Below are 19279 nucleotides of genomic sequence, written 5' to 3' on the forward strand. Positions count from 1 at the left end.
CATCTTACTTGTGATACTCTGCGCAGTATGTGAGTATGCAACATCTGCCAGATACAGCTGGCACTAGCACACTTCTGTGAGCTACATGATACTGGACAGCTGTGCAGCCTTCACGGGACACCATCCAGCATCTTGCCAGTCAGTGCAAGTTCCAGTCTCAATGCTCGACATCAGACATGCAGGAGTATCATTTTGTTCATAACTGTAGGAGTATATTACAGACTGCAGTGCTGCCAGTCAGAGCCTAAGACACTCTGGTGCAGCCTATACAGAATCTGCCTGCAGCAGTGTTTCTTTACGCTAACTGAAAGACTGTGTACTCTGCATGTACCTTCCAGAACTGTGATTATATTAGTGACAAACTCTCATCAGCTCAGGATGACCTTTTTGTTGCCTCCATTCAAAACTGTTTCAGTTGCTATACAGAACCAAATGCCCCTGTACACACTCTGTGTGAGTAGTACAGTTCTTGGCAACCTCGGCACATTTCTCTTCTTGTAGTGTGCATCATCCGCAACACAATACTGAAATAACCACAACAGTTTTTAATCAAAACTGAGGTCCAGGAACCTCACTAAATCTTTAAAAGGTAGACTGATATCCCTCAAACACACATCAGGTATATTAAAAATACAGCAAGAAAGATTAAAATTCACGCACATGCACACGCGTGCGCGTGCCCATCCACACACACACACACACACACACACACACACACACACACACACACACAGAGAGAGAGAGAGAGAGAGAGAGAGAGAGAAAAGCGCGCGGGGAGGGGGGGGGGGGTAAAAACTGCCTTGGCACCCCACTTCTCGAGTCACTACTGCAAAATGAAACACAAATAAGGAGCACTGTACAAGAATTTTACCATAGACTTTAATCTGTTCATGGCTATGGCACAGTGAGTGACACTTACAATACACCTCTGGGGAATACAATTCTACTGCTCAAAACTATTTGACAGCACATCACCAACTTGGTACCTAAAAAAAATGTTTTGATAAGAAGGAGCAAATGAATATGGATAGGTGGCCATAAAAGCCCCACGAGTGGAGTTGTCCAGGAATATCATGACCAAGTACCCCTTTACAATGCTATCCATTTAGGAAATCCTGCTGCAGAGCTGTCTCCCACAGGGTCAGGTTGACGACTATGAACAGACATCTCCGAACCTACCTGAGAGCAGCTAAGGATTGCCCAGCCTATTTGCTCCCAGATCTTTCTAACACCACTAGTTAAGGCAACACTCCTACAGCTACTGGGACACTTCTGGTCCTTCCCTGGTTTGAGGAGAGGGAGTCACATTTGCCTCCCCCTTTGAGTTGGAAAATTATACTATCTGCCATATCAAATTTAAACATTCTATAACGATTCTCAATGATGCCATTTGCCAGTTTTGCAGAATGTAGCACTGGATTTGGCCATGACTGGATGTAGTATCATGACCCTCAAAGAGCGCTGAATCCAGCTCTCAATTGGAGAAATGGTAGTTGTATGACTCAGATTGTTGGATCCAAAGTCCAACTTATTATCCATCCATGGTCACACATTAATGGTAGAATGCTAGATCCTGACTGGTAGTGGCAGTAGTCACTGCAAAATGCTCTGCCACTGCCTGGGCAATGTCTCTGGGCATTGTTTGGAGGCACATCTGCTTCAGCACTGCTGCTATTGCTGACTGACTGCATTTACTGGAAATAGCTTCCCATACTTTCATAGAACAAGTGTAGAGGTTGAAAAAGTCAAGGAATGCTTGCCATGACCTTTTCTTGCTCTCCTTGATTATAGGTCTGCATTTGGACGCCACTTAAACCATCACAGAACCTTATGCCTTACCAGGATTGCTGAGCGGCCTCATCAGACCCCCTGAGGTACAAGCTAATGTAAAATAAGGACTTTGGAATGAATACGTTGGTGGCATAATGGATCACATGTGTGATGTCTTCTGCTCGTTTCTGGATGTTGCTGTGGTGTTCAAACACAACTAGCTGGCTGAACAGCATCCATTTTGCTAATCGTCTATCTTGGTGGCTTCTTTTTAAAGATTGCTCCATGTGGTAGATGGATCCAGAGTGTTAGGTGATCAATGGAATGAAGGTCATCAGTAACTGCCCACTGAGCAAAATCTGTGAAGGATGGAGGGCAGAAAAAGAGGTCTATGAGTGAGGATGACCCATTAACAGCTCTGAAACGAGTGGGACTGTGCACACTGAAGAGGCATCATGCTCCAGAGGCATCATGAGGCCCTCTAAAACTTAATCCCTGGGGAAACTAGACAGTGAGCTCCATAATACATTATGAGAATTTAAGCCTTCCTGTAGGAGAAATGGTCAGGGCAGTTGTTCTGTTAGCTCTGTGAGAGTGTCGGAATCTACGGTCAGCGCAGCTGTTCTGTTAGCTCTGTGAGAGTGTCAGAATCTATTGTTGGCTATATACATCACAGGACGCTGAAAGATTGCAGGTATGTTCATTGATCGGTGTGCATGCAGAGTATACTGAAAAATTAATAGTTCCGTTTTCTGCCACCAGGTAAAATATGGCACTGAAAGCAGTCAGACTGTGATGTGGGTGCAGGAAAAGGGTAGGAATGATCAAACACATGATAATTGTGGCTCTGGCACATTTATCACAATACAGTCACAAGTTACAACATGTGTACAATATTGTCACCTGACTCTCCACTTGCTGTATCTGTAACAGAGAATGGTTCACAGTTCTTGCAGCATTCCAGTGTAATCATAGTGATATGTTGTTGTATGTTATCCTTCAGAACAGGAGTAGTTCCAATACACCCCTGATAGAAACTATCTTTCAGATAGCCCCACAACCAGAAGCAAATATGGTTTACATTGGGGGGCCTGATAGACCACACATCTTGAAATTGCCTAGAGATGATGCAGTTCCACCGAAGGTTTCGGGAAGCAAAACTTTAATCTGGTGAGTGACATGGTGTCATCCCACCTTGCACAAAAACAATGGTGTGGACACAGCTGCGTTCTTGCAAAGCTGGAATCACATGTTGCACAAGGAGGTCCTTACAAAGTACAGGTGTCGCTGTACACCTAACAGGCTGTCAACAATCATCATCTCCAAGAAAAATGGACTCAGAATGAAGGAGCTTGTGAAACCACACGACACAGTAACGTAAGCTGTGTGCAGTGGATAATCCTGCAAAACATGTGGCAGAGCAGGACGTCACAAGCAACACTTCTGTGCATTAATGGCACTTGTATATTAGTGCATGTTATTTACAAACACTGTTACCTCTCCCCTGATCCCTTCCCAGGTCAGGTTGTCCTCGTGGTGGAGAGTATAGCCCTGTAGCACAGGGACGCCAACAGGTTTCAAATGTGTTTCTTGGAAAAGTGGATGACTTACAAAACATTTAAAAAAGATGTTGACTTCTGCGGGCACAACAATTCTGATTACAAACTTAGATTTTTAAGAGTGATCTTCATATTGTTTATACAGAATACAACTGACTGAAGAACGATCTTCACATTGTATATACAGAATACAATTAACTAACTGCTGGTGCAGTGCTCATCTCCTTTACTACATTTTATTTGCAGACCTAAACATACGAATCACCTTCTAGTGTTTGGCAAAGGATACTCAGATACCACTATCACATCCCCTGCCGTCTTTGCTGTTTCATTCTTGAATGATGAACAAGAGGAAAACCTGTCGGAACACTTTGATTTTTCTTATTTTCCCATCATGGTCATTTTGCAAACTGTTTATGTTGCCCAGCTTCTCTTGAGACTGACACATGTAAAAACAGCAACAGCACTGTAAATTTAGATCGCCTTTGGTCAATTTACATCAAGAGTAAATATATGAAGTATGTCTTCCAGATTGAGTTCAAATTCGAAACAAATATGGCTAGAATGCAAAGATTTCTGTTTAAAAAATAATGGGTGCTTCCATAAGGGTCTTCTTAATAATACTTGTAAAATCAGTCAAATAACAGAAGTTTGTTATGAACTACAAGAAAACTTAGAACTGTTTGTTTTAATTAAATGCATAAGGAATTTTTCTGCAAGTGTTTGGAATCTAGGTATAAGTCATTAAGAGAAACATAATCCAAAATACGTATTCACATGAAAGCCGCTTTACAATTGTTATACCAACACTGAACTCACTTTCAGTTCAGACAATTCCTTTCAAGCCACCCACAATCTACTTTCATCATTTCAGGGAAATGAGGAAATGCATAGTTTAGTGTGCAATGCATCTGGGTTATTAGCAGCCTTGCATGTACAAATAAAAAAGCCAGAAAATATAGTACCATTATCACCGTAGAAAAAAGAAACGGACTGATAAAAATTGAAGTTTCAAAAAATAAATAAGCTATATTACGAAACACCATGAAAATCTCATTCTAAAAAGATCTTCAGAACTGCAATGACAAACTCCTTCTTAGCAATGTCAATAGGAAGCTAGATGATACAGCAAATTTTAAAGTTTCTTCACAGGTGTATTTTTCTCTACCTAAAATAGAAGGCAAATCAGTAGCTAAATCCAAACACATCTCTCTTATCAGAATATAAAATACCCCAAGTCAAGGATGGCGAGACAAAAGTGCCAAAGATGTTCTCATCTTATGGTGGTTGTTGTTGTTATGGCCTTCAGTCCAGAGATTGGTTTGATATAGCTCTCCACACTACTCTATCCTGTGCAAGCTTCTTCATCTCCGAGTAACTACTGCAACCTACGTCCTTCTGAATCTGTTTAGTGTATTCATCCCTTGGTCTCCCTATATGATTTTTACCCTCCGCACTTCCATCCAAAATTAAACTGAAGATCCCTTGATGCCTCAGAACGTGTCCTACCAACTGATCCCTTCTTCTAGTCAAGTTGTGCCACAAATTCCTCTCTCCCCAATGCCACTCAGTACCTCCTCACTAGTTACATGATCTACCCATCTAACCTTCAGCATTCTTCTTTGGCACCACATTTCGAAAGCTTCTATTCTCTTCCTGTCTAAACTATTTATCATCCATGTTTGACTTTCATGCACGGCTACACTCCATACAAATACTTTCACAAAAGACTTCCTGACACTTAAATCTATACTATATGTTAACAAATGTCTCTTCTGCAGAAACGCTTTCCTTGACATTGTCAGTCCACATTTTATATCCTCTCTACTTTGACCATCATCAGTTATTTTGCTCCCCAAATGGCAAAACTCATCTACTACTTCAAGTGTCTCATTTCCGAATTAATTTCCTCAGCATCACCTGATTTAATTCGACTACATTCCATTATCCTCATTTTGCTTTTGTTGATGTTCATCTTATATCCTCTAAAAGACACTGTCCTTTCCATTCAACTGATCTTACAGGTCCTTTGCTATCACTGACAGAATTACAATGTCGTTGGCAAACCTCAATGTTTTTATTTCTTCTCCCTGGACTTTAATACCTACTCCGAATTTTTCTTTTTCCTTTACTGGTTGCTCAGTATACTGATTGAATAAATTCGGAGATAGGCTACAGCCCTGTCGTACTCCCTTCTAGACCACTGCTTACGTTTCATGCCCCTCAACTCTTATAACTGCCATCTGGTTTCTGTACAAATTGTAAATAGCCTTTCACTCTCTGTATTTGACCCCTGCCACCTTCAGAATTTGAAAGAGAGTATTCCAGACAACACTGCCAAAAGCTTTCTCCAAGTCTACAAATGCTAGAAATGTAGGTTTGCCTTTCCTTAATCTGCCTTCTAAGATAAGTCATAGGGTCATTATTGCCTGATATGTTACAACATTTCTACAGAATCCAAACTGATCTCCCCCAAGGTCGGCTTCTACCACTTTTTCCATTCGCTTGTAAAGAATTCGTGTTAGTATTCTGCAGCCATGATTTATTAAACTGATAGTTCGGTAATTTTCACACCTGCCAACACGTGCTTTCTTTGGGATTGGAATTAATATATTCTTCTTGAAGTCTGAGGGTATTTCACCTGTCTCATACATCTTGCTCAGCAGATGGTAGAGTTTTGTCAGGACTGGCTCTCCCACGACTATCAGTAATTCTAATGGAATGTTTTCTACTCCCAGGGCCTTTTTTTGATTTAGGTCTTTTAGTGCTCGGTCAAATTCTTCATGTAGTATCGTATCTCCGATCTCATCTTCATCTACGTCCTCTTCCATTTCAACAATACTGCCCTCACATACACCGCCCTTGTATAGACCCTCTATATACTCTTTCCATCTTTCTGGCTTCCCTTCTATGCTTAGAACTGGTTTTCCATTTGCGCTCTTGATATTCATACAAGTGGTTTTCTTTTCTCCAAAGGTCTCTTTAATTTTCCTCTAGGCAGAACCTATCTTACCCCCTAGTGATATACACGAGGGAGCAGTAACTGCTGCGCAGAAGCAAACCCATTTCTGACGTTCTGCGCATGACGTCACTGAGGAACAGCTCTTGGCGCGCGCGAAGTGTACGTCTGAGCTTTGTGTTGTCGTGGTTCGTCCGTGTTGTGTTTCGTGCGTGTTGTCGTTTCCGTTTGGTTATCTTTGTGCAGTGAGTGTTTATCCGAAGTATTTGAGTGTGTGGAAGCAATGCCAGGTTTTGCTGTTGTTGGCTGTAACTCTCACAACCGCAATACAAAAGGGACTGAAATAGTGTTGCATTGTCTCCCACATGATGAAAGTCTGCAAAAGGTTTGGCTTTCAAAATGCTTTAGGAAAGATCCTGTGAACGTAGGGAACGCTAGAGTATGCTCTCGTCATTTCAAGGAAAAGGATTATATCCAGGACTTACGTTCAGAACTGTTAAATTTACCACGGAAACTAATCCTTAAGAGTGATGCGTATCCGTCTTGCAATTTGCCTTGTGGTAGTAGCACCAGTGATAACACACCGATTGCAATAGAAGACAGGAAAGAACGTTTTAACAAACGTGAAATTCGTAGAAGAAGCCTAGAGACTTTAAAGAAGCTCTCACCACTGAAGAGGAATGTTGACAAGTATACATTTACAGATGAAGTTCTTTATAGTGATCCACATAAAGTCACTTTACAGAATTCTGTAGCGTCACTACAGAGGAGATCCGGCAGCAAACCCGAAGAGACTTTCAAGACTTATTACGCCGGGAAAGCCTACTTAGTCACATTATACATCCACCTTGATAAAAATATAAGCGAAAGGTTTGAGGTGTGAGAAAATTAAGAATGTGTGTGTGTGTGTGTGTGTGTGTGTGTGTGTGTGTGTGGGTGGGTGGGTGGGTGGCAGTTCAGGTAGGTAATTCAAATGCTTCCTACAAATAAGGCAATTGCATAATTTCTTGAGTGAAAATGACAGTGTTTTTATAGACATGATGTAAACAGAATATAAATGAGCGTTACATAGAGCTTGTCTACAAGTTAACACTTTCCCCAGAGTCGAAGTTAGAAAATTGAATGCTTATTTCGAACGTTTACTTCGTAGAGAACTGCAAAGCAGACTGTACTTCACACTTATTTTTGTATAGTTTGATCTATAGACGCTTGATTTTATTAAGCAGTGTGTTTAAAAGCTGGACAAGTTACAGAATATAGCAGTAACTTTCTAGAAATAGCAGAATAACAATTTACCTTTTACTATTTCTGTAGAAACTGAAACATTTCACAAATAGATCGCTTAAATGCGCGGGCTGCGTCTTGTAGCACTGTTCCAGAGGCAGCGGCAGTTCCTTCGTGACGTCACAGCCTCAGCCAATGGCGGGACAGAACGCTTACTGCTCAACCTTATTTTTTTTTACGGACCTTGGTGATATATGCCTCTACACCCTTACGTTTGTCCTCTAGCCATCCCTGCACAGCCATTTTGCACTTCCTGTTGATCTCATTCTTGAGACATTTGCATTCCTTTTTGTCTGCTCCACTTATTGAAGTTTTATATTTCCTCCTTTCATCAATTAAATTCAATATCTCTTCTGTCACCCAAGGATTTCTACTAGCCCTCGTCTTTTTAACTAGTTGATCCTCTGCTGCCTTTACTATTTCATCTCTCAAAGCTTCTTCTACTACTTCTTCAACTATATTTCTTTCCCTCGTTCTTGTCAATCATTCCCTAATGCTCTCTCTGAAATTGAATACAACTTCTGGTTCTTTCAGTTTATCCAGGTCCCATCTCCTTAAATTGCCCCCTTTTTGCAGTTTCTTCAGGTTTAATCTACAGTTCATAACCAATAGATTGCGGTCAGAGTCCACATCTGCCCCTGGAAATGTCTTAAAATTTAAAACTTGGTTCCTAAATCTCTGTCTAACCATTACATAATCTATCTGAAACCTTCCAGTGTCTCCAGGCCTCTTCCATGTATACAATCGTCTTTCACGTTCCTTAAACCAAGTGTTAGCTATGGTTAAGATATGCTCTGTGCAAAATTCTACCAGGCGGTTTCCTCTTTCATTCCTTACCCCCATTCCATATTCATCTATTAGTTTTCCTTCTTTTCCTTTCCCTACTATTGAAATCCAATCCCCCATGACTATTAAATTTTCACCTCACTTCACTATCTGAATAATTTCTTTTATCTCATCATACATTTCATCAATCTCTTCGCCATCTGCAGATCTAGTTGGCATATAAACTTGTACTACTGTGGTAGGCTTGGGCTTCGTGTCTATCTTGGCCACAATAATGTGTTCACTATGCTGTTTGCAGTAGCTTACCTGCACTCCTATTTTTTTTTATTCATTATTAAACCTACTCCAGCATTACCCCTATTTGATTTTGCATTTAAAACCCTGTATTCACCTGACCAGAATTCTTGTTCCTCCTGCCACCGAACTTCACTAATTCCTACTGTATCTCGCTTTAACCTATCCATTTCCCTTTTTTAAATTTATGGCGGTACTCTATTTTTATTCAAATTAAATCAAGTTCCCTTTAACATGAGGGGCTAGAAGAAATGCACACCCTGGTATAATTGTTGTCCGACTAGTCTTTAGTTTATTTTGTATCTGTACCTCTCTTTCTCCCAGGGAAACAGCTTTTCTCCTGAACCAAAAGGTAACAGCATCCACGGCTGTCAAAACTGGTACGTTATTTTTTTACAAGCATCCCTTGCTACAGTATCTACTTCCTAATTTACGTGCATTTGCTGGTGATCTGTGAAGGGAATCTTGTGTGTTCTACACAGTATTTCTATGTACATTTGCCTAATGTTCTGAAAGGCACTTAGGAAACTGGAGCAAATGAGAGAATTCTTGTATCAATTAAACTTTGATTACACTTAATCTGTTCTAGTGCCTTTAGAACATCATTAAACTCTGCATCGAAGACCTTAAATTCACTTGGAAACCAAATTCTAAGTATCAATATCAATCTGGTATCATATTAGCTTCAATCCAATGTTAAAATATTCCAATCTGTCACATCAAGATTGGTATGTTGAGCCATAACTTGGAACCCAAACGAGTCACCTGAGCTTTTATAAATGAATTTTGCAGCCAATGAATCAAATGCTCTCCTCGTGGGAGTAATTCAAGATTTTAAAATAGGGTGGTCATCTGAACCATGCACAATATAATCATGACCCATAAATTCTCAAACTAAAGCTCTGTAAAATCCCAATAGTGTGGACATTCTTGCCCCTATAGGCCTGTCACTATGCAATTTTTAAATGTTTACCCTTTTTAGAGCTCTAGTCTTGAGATATTTCATGTACAGTAACCAAAGGTGTTTCATTAAAGATGAGGCTTAAAACTTATTAGGAAACTGCAAACAGAGCACCACAGACATAATTTGAGTTGACCATTCATGAAATGCATATGCAGAAAAAACAGAACAGATGTATTTTTCTGAGATAAATTTAAGGCCTCTGGGTTCTGTTGAGAATTGCTATCTTCTTAATATTAACTGCAGCAGTTGTCCCAAGACAAGAGGATGAGAACAAACTCTGAACATTATTGAGAGAAACACTGAAATGTAAGATAGCGCTCCTGCCTGCAGACACTACATGGTTAATGCCTACTGCCAAAAGGAGCACTCAATAGGCACCTTTGCACCTTCCAAACATGTCTGTATGGTTGCCAACTGTAAACCTATAACACTACTGATAAAAGAAGATTCAAACTACAGTAATTCTCTTTATGTATGAGTAGACAATAAGCCACCGCAGTAATTATATGGGGGAAAGAAAACTTACACCAGACAGTAACTACTGCACCACACATACATTGGAATCTGATTACAATATTCAAGCCTTCACCTTCCTCTACAATTTTCATCCCAGGTCATTTTGTGTCAAATCAACACACTGATTAAGTTTGACATACTCAAATTTTGATGAATCTTTGTGTACCTAGCATCCCAACACAGTTATGAATGAAAACCATAATTTTTTTCATGATTTAATTAAAAATTTATTAAGCCTTGAATTTTCAAATTTTCACTAACAATTGCTGCACTCTGGAGTAGAAAGATGCCATTTTCTCCAAAACCAGATGAGATACAGACCTGCAAAATGTGTTATTTTAAAAGTTCTATAAATGGGCTTTCATTTGGTATGTAAAATGATGGCATTTAAAAATTAATTTAAAAAATTAAATAAATTTTAAATTTTAATTTTCTAAAAAAGCCATATTTTAAAAATTTTGAAAACCACAAAATTTCCTTGCACTATACTCTTACATCTCAAAGTTTCATTTTGGGATCATCATGGAAATACATGATGTGAAATTTTCAAGTTTCATCCAAATTAATTTTAAAAAATTTACTTACTACATAACATTAAGAAACAGCTGTATTTATCACAATTTCTTATAAAGTGGAATTAACTGTAAAGGCTCTGCTGGTTTTGATCATGTCATTTTCAGGCATATTTAGCCTGTGGGGTCACTAGGTTCACCTTACATAGAACATCCACCACACACATCCACATAACAACCAGTTTCTCCGGGTATGCAAGGAGAACATGGACAAAGAAATGTCACCTTTTGTTCTTCTTCTTCATCTTTCCTCAAAATGTATTTAAGCCACCTGTTGTAGTTGTACACTGTAGTTATGTATCTGTTTATACCTGTCAATGACAGTGTTTCTTGGGATTTGGTGGTCAACTACTGCTGTAATGAACGTTGAGCATATGAGAATACCTTCGACACAGATTTCTGCCTTATCTGAAACTACAGGAGTGAGTGCATGAAACATTTGGGTCCCTGGAATGGTTAATCCTTTGCTGAAGCGATTGTTTAGCAATGTGGCTGTCTCTATAGATATTCATCCTGAGTTACAAATGTAAAATGTACTCCAAAGATGTTTTCCACTGCCCAGATGAAAAGCTGCCAAGGTATAAGAATTTGATGTTGCAAACTTTCTTGTGCTGCCAACTTCTTGACGGTGCCATCAATTCCATCGCAAGGCCCTTTTCCATGAGCTGTTGCTAAAAGATGCCATTCAGCCTCCATACCGAAATCAGCTTGATGAAACACTGATTTAAAAAGTTTTTCTTGTTATTTTACTGAACAGCAGTGACTTCAGGTAAGTAGTATATTTTGTTTAGGTTAAGTGCTTTCTCAAGAATTCAATGAGCTTTTTCTGGAAGGAGTAAGATAGCCACAAGGTATGCACAGACAGTCTGAAACGACGACGTAACCAAGATGCTCTGTTTCTGTTTCTCCTTTATAGTACACAACAAATGGGTGAAAGTGGCTTACTGACTTGTTCAATGATAGCTCTGGACCTCATCCTACATCAGAAATGATTAGTTCTCTGAAAAGTCACTGTACACCTCAAACTGTGAATCTTGTAGGCTTTCTCTAATGTGTTTCAAACATGAACTTCGTTGTTTGGCAATAAAATCGTGATGGGCCAACATGTGACAGAATAATGCAAAATAAATTGATGAACTCTGTAGTTGATTTTTGTAATGTTTCCATTTTACACCTGTCCACAGAAATCCACTGTCAGAAGGTGACGCGCTCTATCAGTTTTTCTTCGAATGCATTCTGCAGTATGGTCTCCGTTTGCTTATTCCCAGAGCATGAATTATAGTCTCCCAATGGACAATCTACTGATGATGGATTGCACAAAATCTTTGCAAGACAATGTTTATAAGTCTGTATTTCTCCACTTGTTACTGAGTTCAACCTTGCATTTTCAATCATAAGTTTCAAATTTTGGTGAATTGCACATACAACCACCATGTGTCTATAGCAGGGGCTGGGTAGAATACAGTTTTTAGGCCTTCAATAATACGTGTTGAAAGTTATTAAAATCAAATAGAAACACTGTAGGACTTAAAAAATGTTAATTTATGTCTGAATATACTTTGAAATTTCGGACAGAGATTTAAAAAATGTGTGTCCAAAAGGCAAATATAGGTACACATAAACAACTAGTGACATTCTGCAGTGACACTGTGAGCTACTGTTCACACATGACCCCACAAATTTTATGATGTAGTTGTGCAATTTACGATATGGCATCATCTGTCTCACCTGACGTGATTCAGGCATGCATTAATGGAGTAGATTTACTCCTTATATGACCTGATCCCATGCTGATCCCAAAATGAAACTTTCAGAGGTGTAAGAGTATAGTGCAGGGAAATTGTGATTTTTTCAAAACTAAAAAAAAAAAAAAAAAAAAAAAAAAATTAATTTTAAACACCATCATGCTGCATACCAAATGAAAGCCCACCTAAAGAGCTTTAAAGTGACACATTTTGCAGATCTGTATCTCATCTGATTCTGGAGAAAATGGCAATTTATTACTCTATGATGTAGCAATTATTAATGAAAATTTGAAATTTCAAGGCTTATTAAATTTTTAATGAAATCAGGATCAAACATTTTTACGGTTTTATTCATAACTATGTAGGGACACTAGGTACACAAAGTTTGATCAAAATCTAAGAGGTAAAGATAAATTTTCGTTCGAAATTGTGTGAATTTGACAAGGAACGATCCTCCCCCACACCTCCCTCCATTAGCAGATTCCTTGGTGTCTCACAGGATGTGTCTTATCAACATCTGTTCTTTTCCCACTTGCGCCTAAATGTGACACATTCTCCATACCAATAAGAAAATTTGAAACTACGCATTAAAATCAATATAATAATGAAAATACCTATCATGAATCCAAAATCCTTTTAGCCTCTTTCATGGTATCTACTGCCACAACATGCAACTTATCCTGCTGGTAATTCGGTGATCTTTCTTTTTCTTGTTGTTCTTTATTCTTTCTGTGCTCTAATCTCACCAGTCCTTGACAACTCACCCTTCCTGATGCCTCTTCCAAATCTCCCCCCCCCCTCTCCGTGTGTGTGTGTGTGTGTGTGTGTGAGAGAGAGAGAGAGAGAGAGAGAGAGAGAGAGACTTCAAATTTTTGTTTATCCAGCCACTCACAATATACTAACTGGGGGTCTTTACTAATTCCAGCACTATTACAAAATATGATATAATTTTTATAATGTCTTCTGAAACTGTCGACTGAATTTTTCTTTCCTTCAAGTGTAATGTGCTACTGATTACAATAGGACGCATGATCAAAGAGTAACGGGAATTTTTTTTAAATTTTGTAGGCTTTATACATTCGATTTTCAAAACTTTTTTTATCCTGTTGATACACACGTTCCTGATGTATGTTTGCATTTTCAGTTGTTTTGAATATTAAGTTTATCACTGACAGTCAAAAATGTTAGATGTGTTTTTGAGTACTTGGCGAATTTTTACTTATGAAAATGATGACTCAAAGAATTTACAATAAATTTTGTTTGAAAACTTTAATAAAGTGCAGCACCACATTCAAAATGTTGACTGCAGCTTTTGGTAAATCTGCTAGTAAGACAAGGGTTTACGAATGGTATAAACACTTCAAGGAGGATTGAGAAGACATTCAAATGACAACCGCCTTGAACGCCCTACCACATCAATTGTTGACAACAAAGTGAAACAAGTAAAGAAAATGGTTCTAGAAAATTGCAGAATAATCATCAGAGAGGTTGTTGATAATGTTGGCATATCCCTTGGCTCATGCCAAGCAATTTTTTTAATGTTATGGGAATGAAATATGTAGCAGCAACATTTGTTCTGAAATTACTGAATTGCTCTGGAACTGCTGAATGAAGCTGACAACAGTCCATAACTTCTAAATAAAGTTGTAACAGGTGATAAAACACAGGTGTATGGATAACACGTCAAAATCAAGGCAAAGTTGGTTGGGTGGTTAGTTTAAAAGGGGGGAGGGACCAAACTGCTTGGTCATTGGTCCCCAAGGCCCAGTGATCCCAATGGAAACTGCTTAATGAGCACAACAAAAGAAAAAGAAGAAGAAGAAGAAAGAAAGAATTCAGGAAGTTTGGTCACATGTGAAGCTTCTTCACACTGTTTTCTTGGATTACAATGGGATAGTGCATCACTTGAGTTCTCCCCTTATAATTGTATGGTCAATAAAGAATAATACTAGAAGTTATGCACCGTCTGTGTGAAGCAATCAGAAAAAAAAAAAAAAAAAAAAAAAAAAAAAAAAAAAAAAAAAAAAAAAAAAAAAAAAAGAAGAAGAAGAAGAAGAAAAAAAAAACTCAAATTGTGGTAAAACCATTCATGGAAATTGCATCACAATAATGCTCCCATTCACCCCACTTTGCTTGTTTGTGATTTTTTGGAAAAAAAAGAAAAGAATCTTACATTACCTCAGCCACTGTATTCATTGGACATGACCCCTTGCTACTTCTTTCTATTACCAATGCTGAAGTGAATCATGAAAGGATGTCATTTTGCCACAAAAAACAGAATCACTGAAGGACTTGAACACCATTACAGAAAGTAAGTTCCGGAAGTGCTTCCAAGATTGGGGACAGCACTGGCACAAGTGTATTAGATCTGAGGGGATTACTTTGAACGGGACAGAGTTGATGCTGATGACTAAATAGATACTTTAGAAAACAACAATTTCCTTTATTTTTTGATCACGCTTCATGTGCTGTGTTTGCTTCCACAATTTCCTATCTCCAGTAACAAGCGAAAGTATTCAGTGGTAATAGGTTTGACCAACATAAAATAGTAATTTTAGAAAATTCCTTAATAAGTAAAGCTAATGATTTGAAATTTGAGCACAATTAGGTCTAAATTACCTGTAAGAAGAAATCTGAAAGAAGTGCAACAACAGCAAAAATGCAGAATTCCTGAATAGCTGGCACCAAAGTGAATAGCCCGAAAGTCAAGATTGTAACCTCAGTTAAAAGATTCTTTGTAATAGACCACCCCTCTCGGCTCAGCCCCTGTGCAACACGGATTTTTGCATCCAGATGAGGTGGAGTAGACACTATCTGAAAAAAAGTAAAATTATTAACATAGCTAACTTTTATTAAATTTTAGTAGCAACAGTATGATATTAACAAACTCACTCTCATTCTCTTTCTAAGGTCATAATTGTCCGTGTCAAAAAGTACACATATTCTGAACAGGTCATAAGAGACGAAAATGGGTAAAGTACTTGGGTGAAATATAGAATATCTTTTAGGCATACAAATAAAAATGGGATGGAACATGTGTAGCCCAACTGTCCGCGTGTAGTGTTATTCATAAGGAAGTGAGCAAAGCTTTCAAAAAAACAGCCTAGAAACTGCAATGAGGCTGTCTGGAACACCAACCCTCATTATTAATTTGCTGGGTCATTAATTTGCTGGGTCAGGGTGTATACGTGGACAAGGAAAAAAACATTCCCGGATTTCCCGATTAAAAATACACTTTCTCTCGGGTGAAAACAAACTTTTACTGTGTTAAGTAACAGTATATTTTCCACTGGAACTGCAAAACTTATCAATCCTTTGAATGGTTATGGTTTTATACACAACAGGGGTAGAATTTCCCAGCACTTTAGAAAACGAAACTCAGGGAAAAAAAGACATGTTTTGGAAATATCTTTGATATGCAGCAACATGTACGCTACATATTTTTGTATTACGAAAGTAGACATTGGTATTCCAACGAACACCGCATGTTACTTTCCGCATAATTGAAATCGAGATTTTGATGTGCTTTTGTAAGCCAATCATAGCTCATGTCATGTGATCTTGCCAGCCGATGACAGTGGATATTCAGAGCATAGGACATGTGATGTAGTCAGCAAACAGCAACATCACTGTTAAGTAGCACGAACACACAAACAGGGAAAGTTAACAGTTTAAATTAACAAATAAAGTGTTGCTACAAGAAAAGAAAAGCTTTCACATATGATATTGGTCTCTAAGGTTAATAAGCTGCAAGAGAAGCTGAACTTTCGCATATAATGTTGATCTTTTTTGCGTGTGTTACACTGTAAGATATATCACACAAATGTGAAAGTAAAATTTTTAATATCGGCATAAATGTCTGATCTTCAGGGTTTGAAATTCTTCTAAACAGCTCATCATCAAAGAGTAAAGAGAGTCAAACGCTCTGTGATTTAAGAAATTCATGGTACATTCTCGCACATAGTTCACCTTATGTAAAAGGATATTTACTTTGAAAGCAATGCTTTTCAAACCACCATTCGAAATATTTCCCCATGACCTGTTAGAAATAGGTTCGTTTCAGCAGTTGCAAAAGGGCGCAGATAACAGAAGACACTCCGCTTGTGCAGCTACCATGACATAGGAAGCCCGTATGTACGTACGTGTAGAACATTAAAAGATCAGACATCAGAGGACACTCCAACAGCATCAGAATTTTGTGAACCATACTAAAATGTGCACATTTAAAGGGCACTTTGTATGTCCAGATTCCCAATGAAGTAGACGCCGACCTGATATTAAGCTTTTCAGTGTGGTTTTCGGATGTAAATTTTTTTAGAGCACCAGTACTGTATTAAATTATGTTTCGTTCTTTATTATGCCATAATGCCTTACGTGCTAGAAGATGAAAACGAGCACCTGAAATGCAGCGAACAGTTGAAAGTAGCCAGTACTGTGGAATTAAACATTTCATTTGAAATACATTGCCTGTCCTGCGAAAAAGGTTAATGAAAGTCAAACTTCTTTAGCAAACAGACAAAATTACTTCATTGTTCTGCTAGGCAATTCATGCTTGACTGTCAGAAAGGAGGAAATAAAATTAAATCTGAAACTAATAACATATTTTAGTCTTCCGTAATTATGTGAATGTATTATAATTCACTTGATAACTCCCGGCCACAGACATCCATTTTCTTTTCATCTGACGTGCAGTAAACAAAGGGGAAACAGCAAATTCACTACATGTAAACACGGGTCACGTGGAGACTACCCACTATAACTCGGAGTGCTCTGCGCATCAGCCCTGGATCTACGATATTTGCGAACTGGGTAAAAAAAAAAAAAACGAATTTTCAAAAATATGTTCATCTTGTAGCGCACATCTTTCTGAAAAGTCTGAAACATAAAACATACGTGTTTGAGGAAATGTAAGACATGTTATTTGGTCTTAAGTGTGCCAAAGTGCAGTACCATGCCTCTTCATACAGCATTCTTCTATCGCACGTCACTGTATTTTGCTCTATGCAATACAAACATGTATATTTTGTAATGGATGCCAGCATACTATATTCAGGACAGTGGAAACTGGCATGTCCTGTGGTGCCTCTCCTGCTCCCAGTCGGCCGGTTTCACAGCCCGTCCCTCTAGCGGATGGGATTATTTGTAATCGGGAGAACAAGAACGATTCAGAAAATCTGCACTCTTTACTGCCTATTAGCTAATAACTTGCTGTTTTGTGTGACATAAAATTAAATATACGATACCTAAAACCAATAAAGACATAAGATAAGCAAGAAAGTACAGATTTCTTCAATCCTTAGCTCCTAGCATTTTTTTCTCTCTAATGTTGCTTCAGCTTTACGTGGAGTGCTTTCCTTTCTGCAAAAGAATCTATTACCTCATTAAAGTTCATCAAATGTTTTGCTACATGAAAAATTGAAATGTTACCTAGTACTGAAGAAGCTGGTAATACAAATAATACCCAAGACTGGTGTGGTTTCTTGATCTGATGATGTCTATTTTGTCATTGTCTTCTAGATGAAACAAAATAGGCATTTCTAATATTGCAGCAATTTTGTAACACACAAAAAATAAACAAGACTGTTTTGGCACAAACGGTCTTTTTTATAATATGACAGAATATAAAACGTCCTGGCAGATTAAAACTGTGTGCCGGACAGAGACTCGAACTCGGGACCTTTGCCTTTCGCGGGCAAGTGCTCTACCGACTGAGCTACCCATGCACGACTCACGCCCCATCCTCACAGCTTCTGCCAGTACCTCGTCTCCTACTTTCCAAACTTTACAGAAGCTCTCCTGGGAACCTTGCAGAACTAGCACTCCTGAAAGAAAGGATATTGCGGAGACATGGCTTAGCCACAGCCTGGGAGATGTTTCCAGAATGAGATTTTCACTCTGCAGTGGAGTGTGCACTGATATGAAACTTCCTGGCAGATTAAAACTGTGTGCCGGACCGAGACTCGAACTCGGGACCTTTGCCTTTCACGGGCAAGTAGGAGACAAGGTACTGGCAGAAGTAAAGCTGTGAGGACGGGGCGTGAGTCGTGCTTGGGTAGCTCAGTCGGTAGAGCACTTGCGCGCGAAAGGCAAAGGTCCCAAGTTCGAGTCTCGGTCCAGCACACAGTTTTAATCTGCCAGGAAGTTTCATATCAGCGCACACTCCATTGCAGAGTGAAAATCTCATTCTGGATGACAGAATATAATTCATGAAGTACCAATATAAAATGCCTAATAGGCCTACTACAAGCAAAAAGATAAATGTTAGAAAATAGTTTCACATTTCATTTGTGCACACCAGTTTCTCAAGCATGACATCGAAAAGTAGTATTAAGAAATTTTTATGTGAATTTGGAATCATCTTATTCTTCCATAATATGTGTGATGTCCCCATTTCTTCTCCTTCCTCGTTTGTTAAAACGATCTTGTCATCACCAATTCTGTAGCTACTCATGCCACTGTCAAAATTTGTTCACCGACAAACTTCACTAACCCTGCCAGAATCACGGCTTTAGTTATCTCCGGTTAGGCGTTGTTACATGTTCGTACAACACGCTTTTCGCATTACTTCCAGAATATAACCGGCTGCTAGCCGGGGACTGTACAACTGGTCTTTACTAGTGTAGCGATCTCGCCAAAAATTTTCTGTCAAAATTTCATTTTCTTGGATGCACCGAGAAGATAATACGTAATCTGTCTCACCTGTTATTTCTGTTAGTCGTTTATTTCCATTCTGGTAGTGTGAATCAATGGATTTTGCTAGTAATTATAACAACGCTGATCATTCGCAAACCCAGTCAACGACATAATCAGACAGCGATTGGCATTCATTC

General features: G+C 38.7%; 1 protein-coding gene across 1 annotated transcript in view; it reads right to left on the reverse strand.

Annotated features, from left to right (window-relative positions):
* The window catches only part of LOC126236523 (sterol regulatory element-binding protein cleavage-activating protein), a 277503-nt gene that overhangs the window by 153289 nt on the left and 104935 nt on the right, over positions 1-19279 (reverse strand). The window contains exon 9 of the mRNA XM_049945889.1: positions 15069-15263. Coding sequence (XP_049801846.1) covers positions 15069-15263 — 195 coding nt within the window. The remainder of the gene's footprint in view (positions 1-15068; positions 15264-19279) is intronic.

This window comes from Schistocerca nitens, chromosome 2 (genome assembly GCF_023898315.1).
Source record: "Schistocerca nitens isolate TAMUIC-IGC-003100 chromosome 2, iqSchNite1.1, whole genome shotgun sequence".
Taxonomy (NCBI): Eukaryota; Metazoa; Arthropoda; class Insecta; order Orthoptera; family Acrididae; genus Schistocerca; species Schistocerca nitens.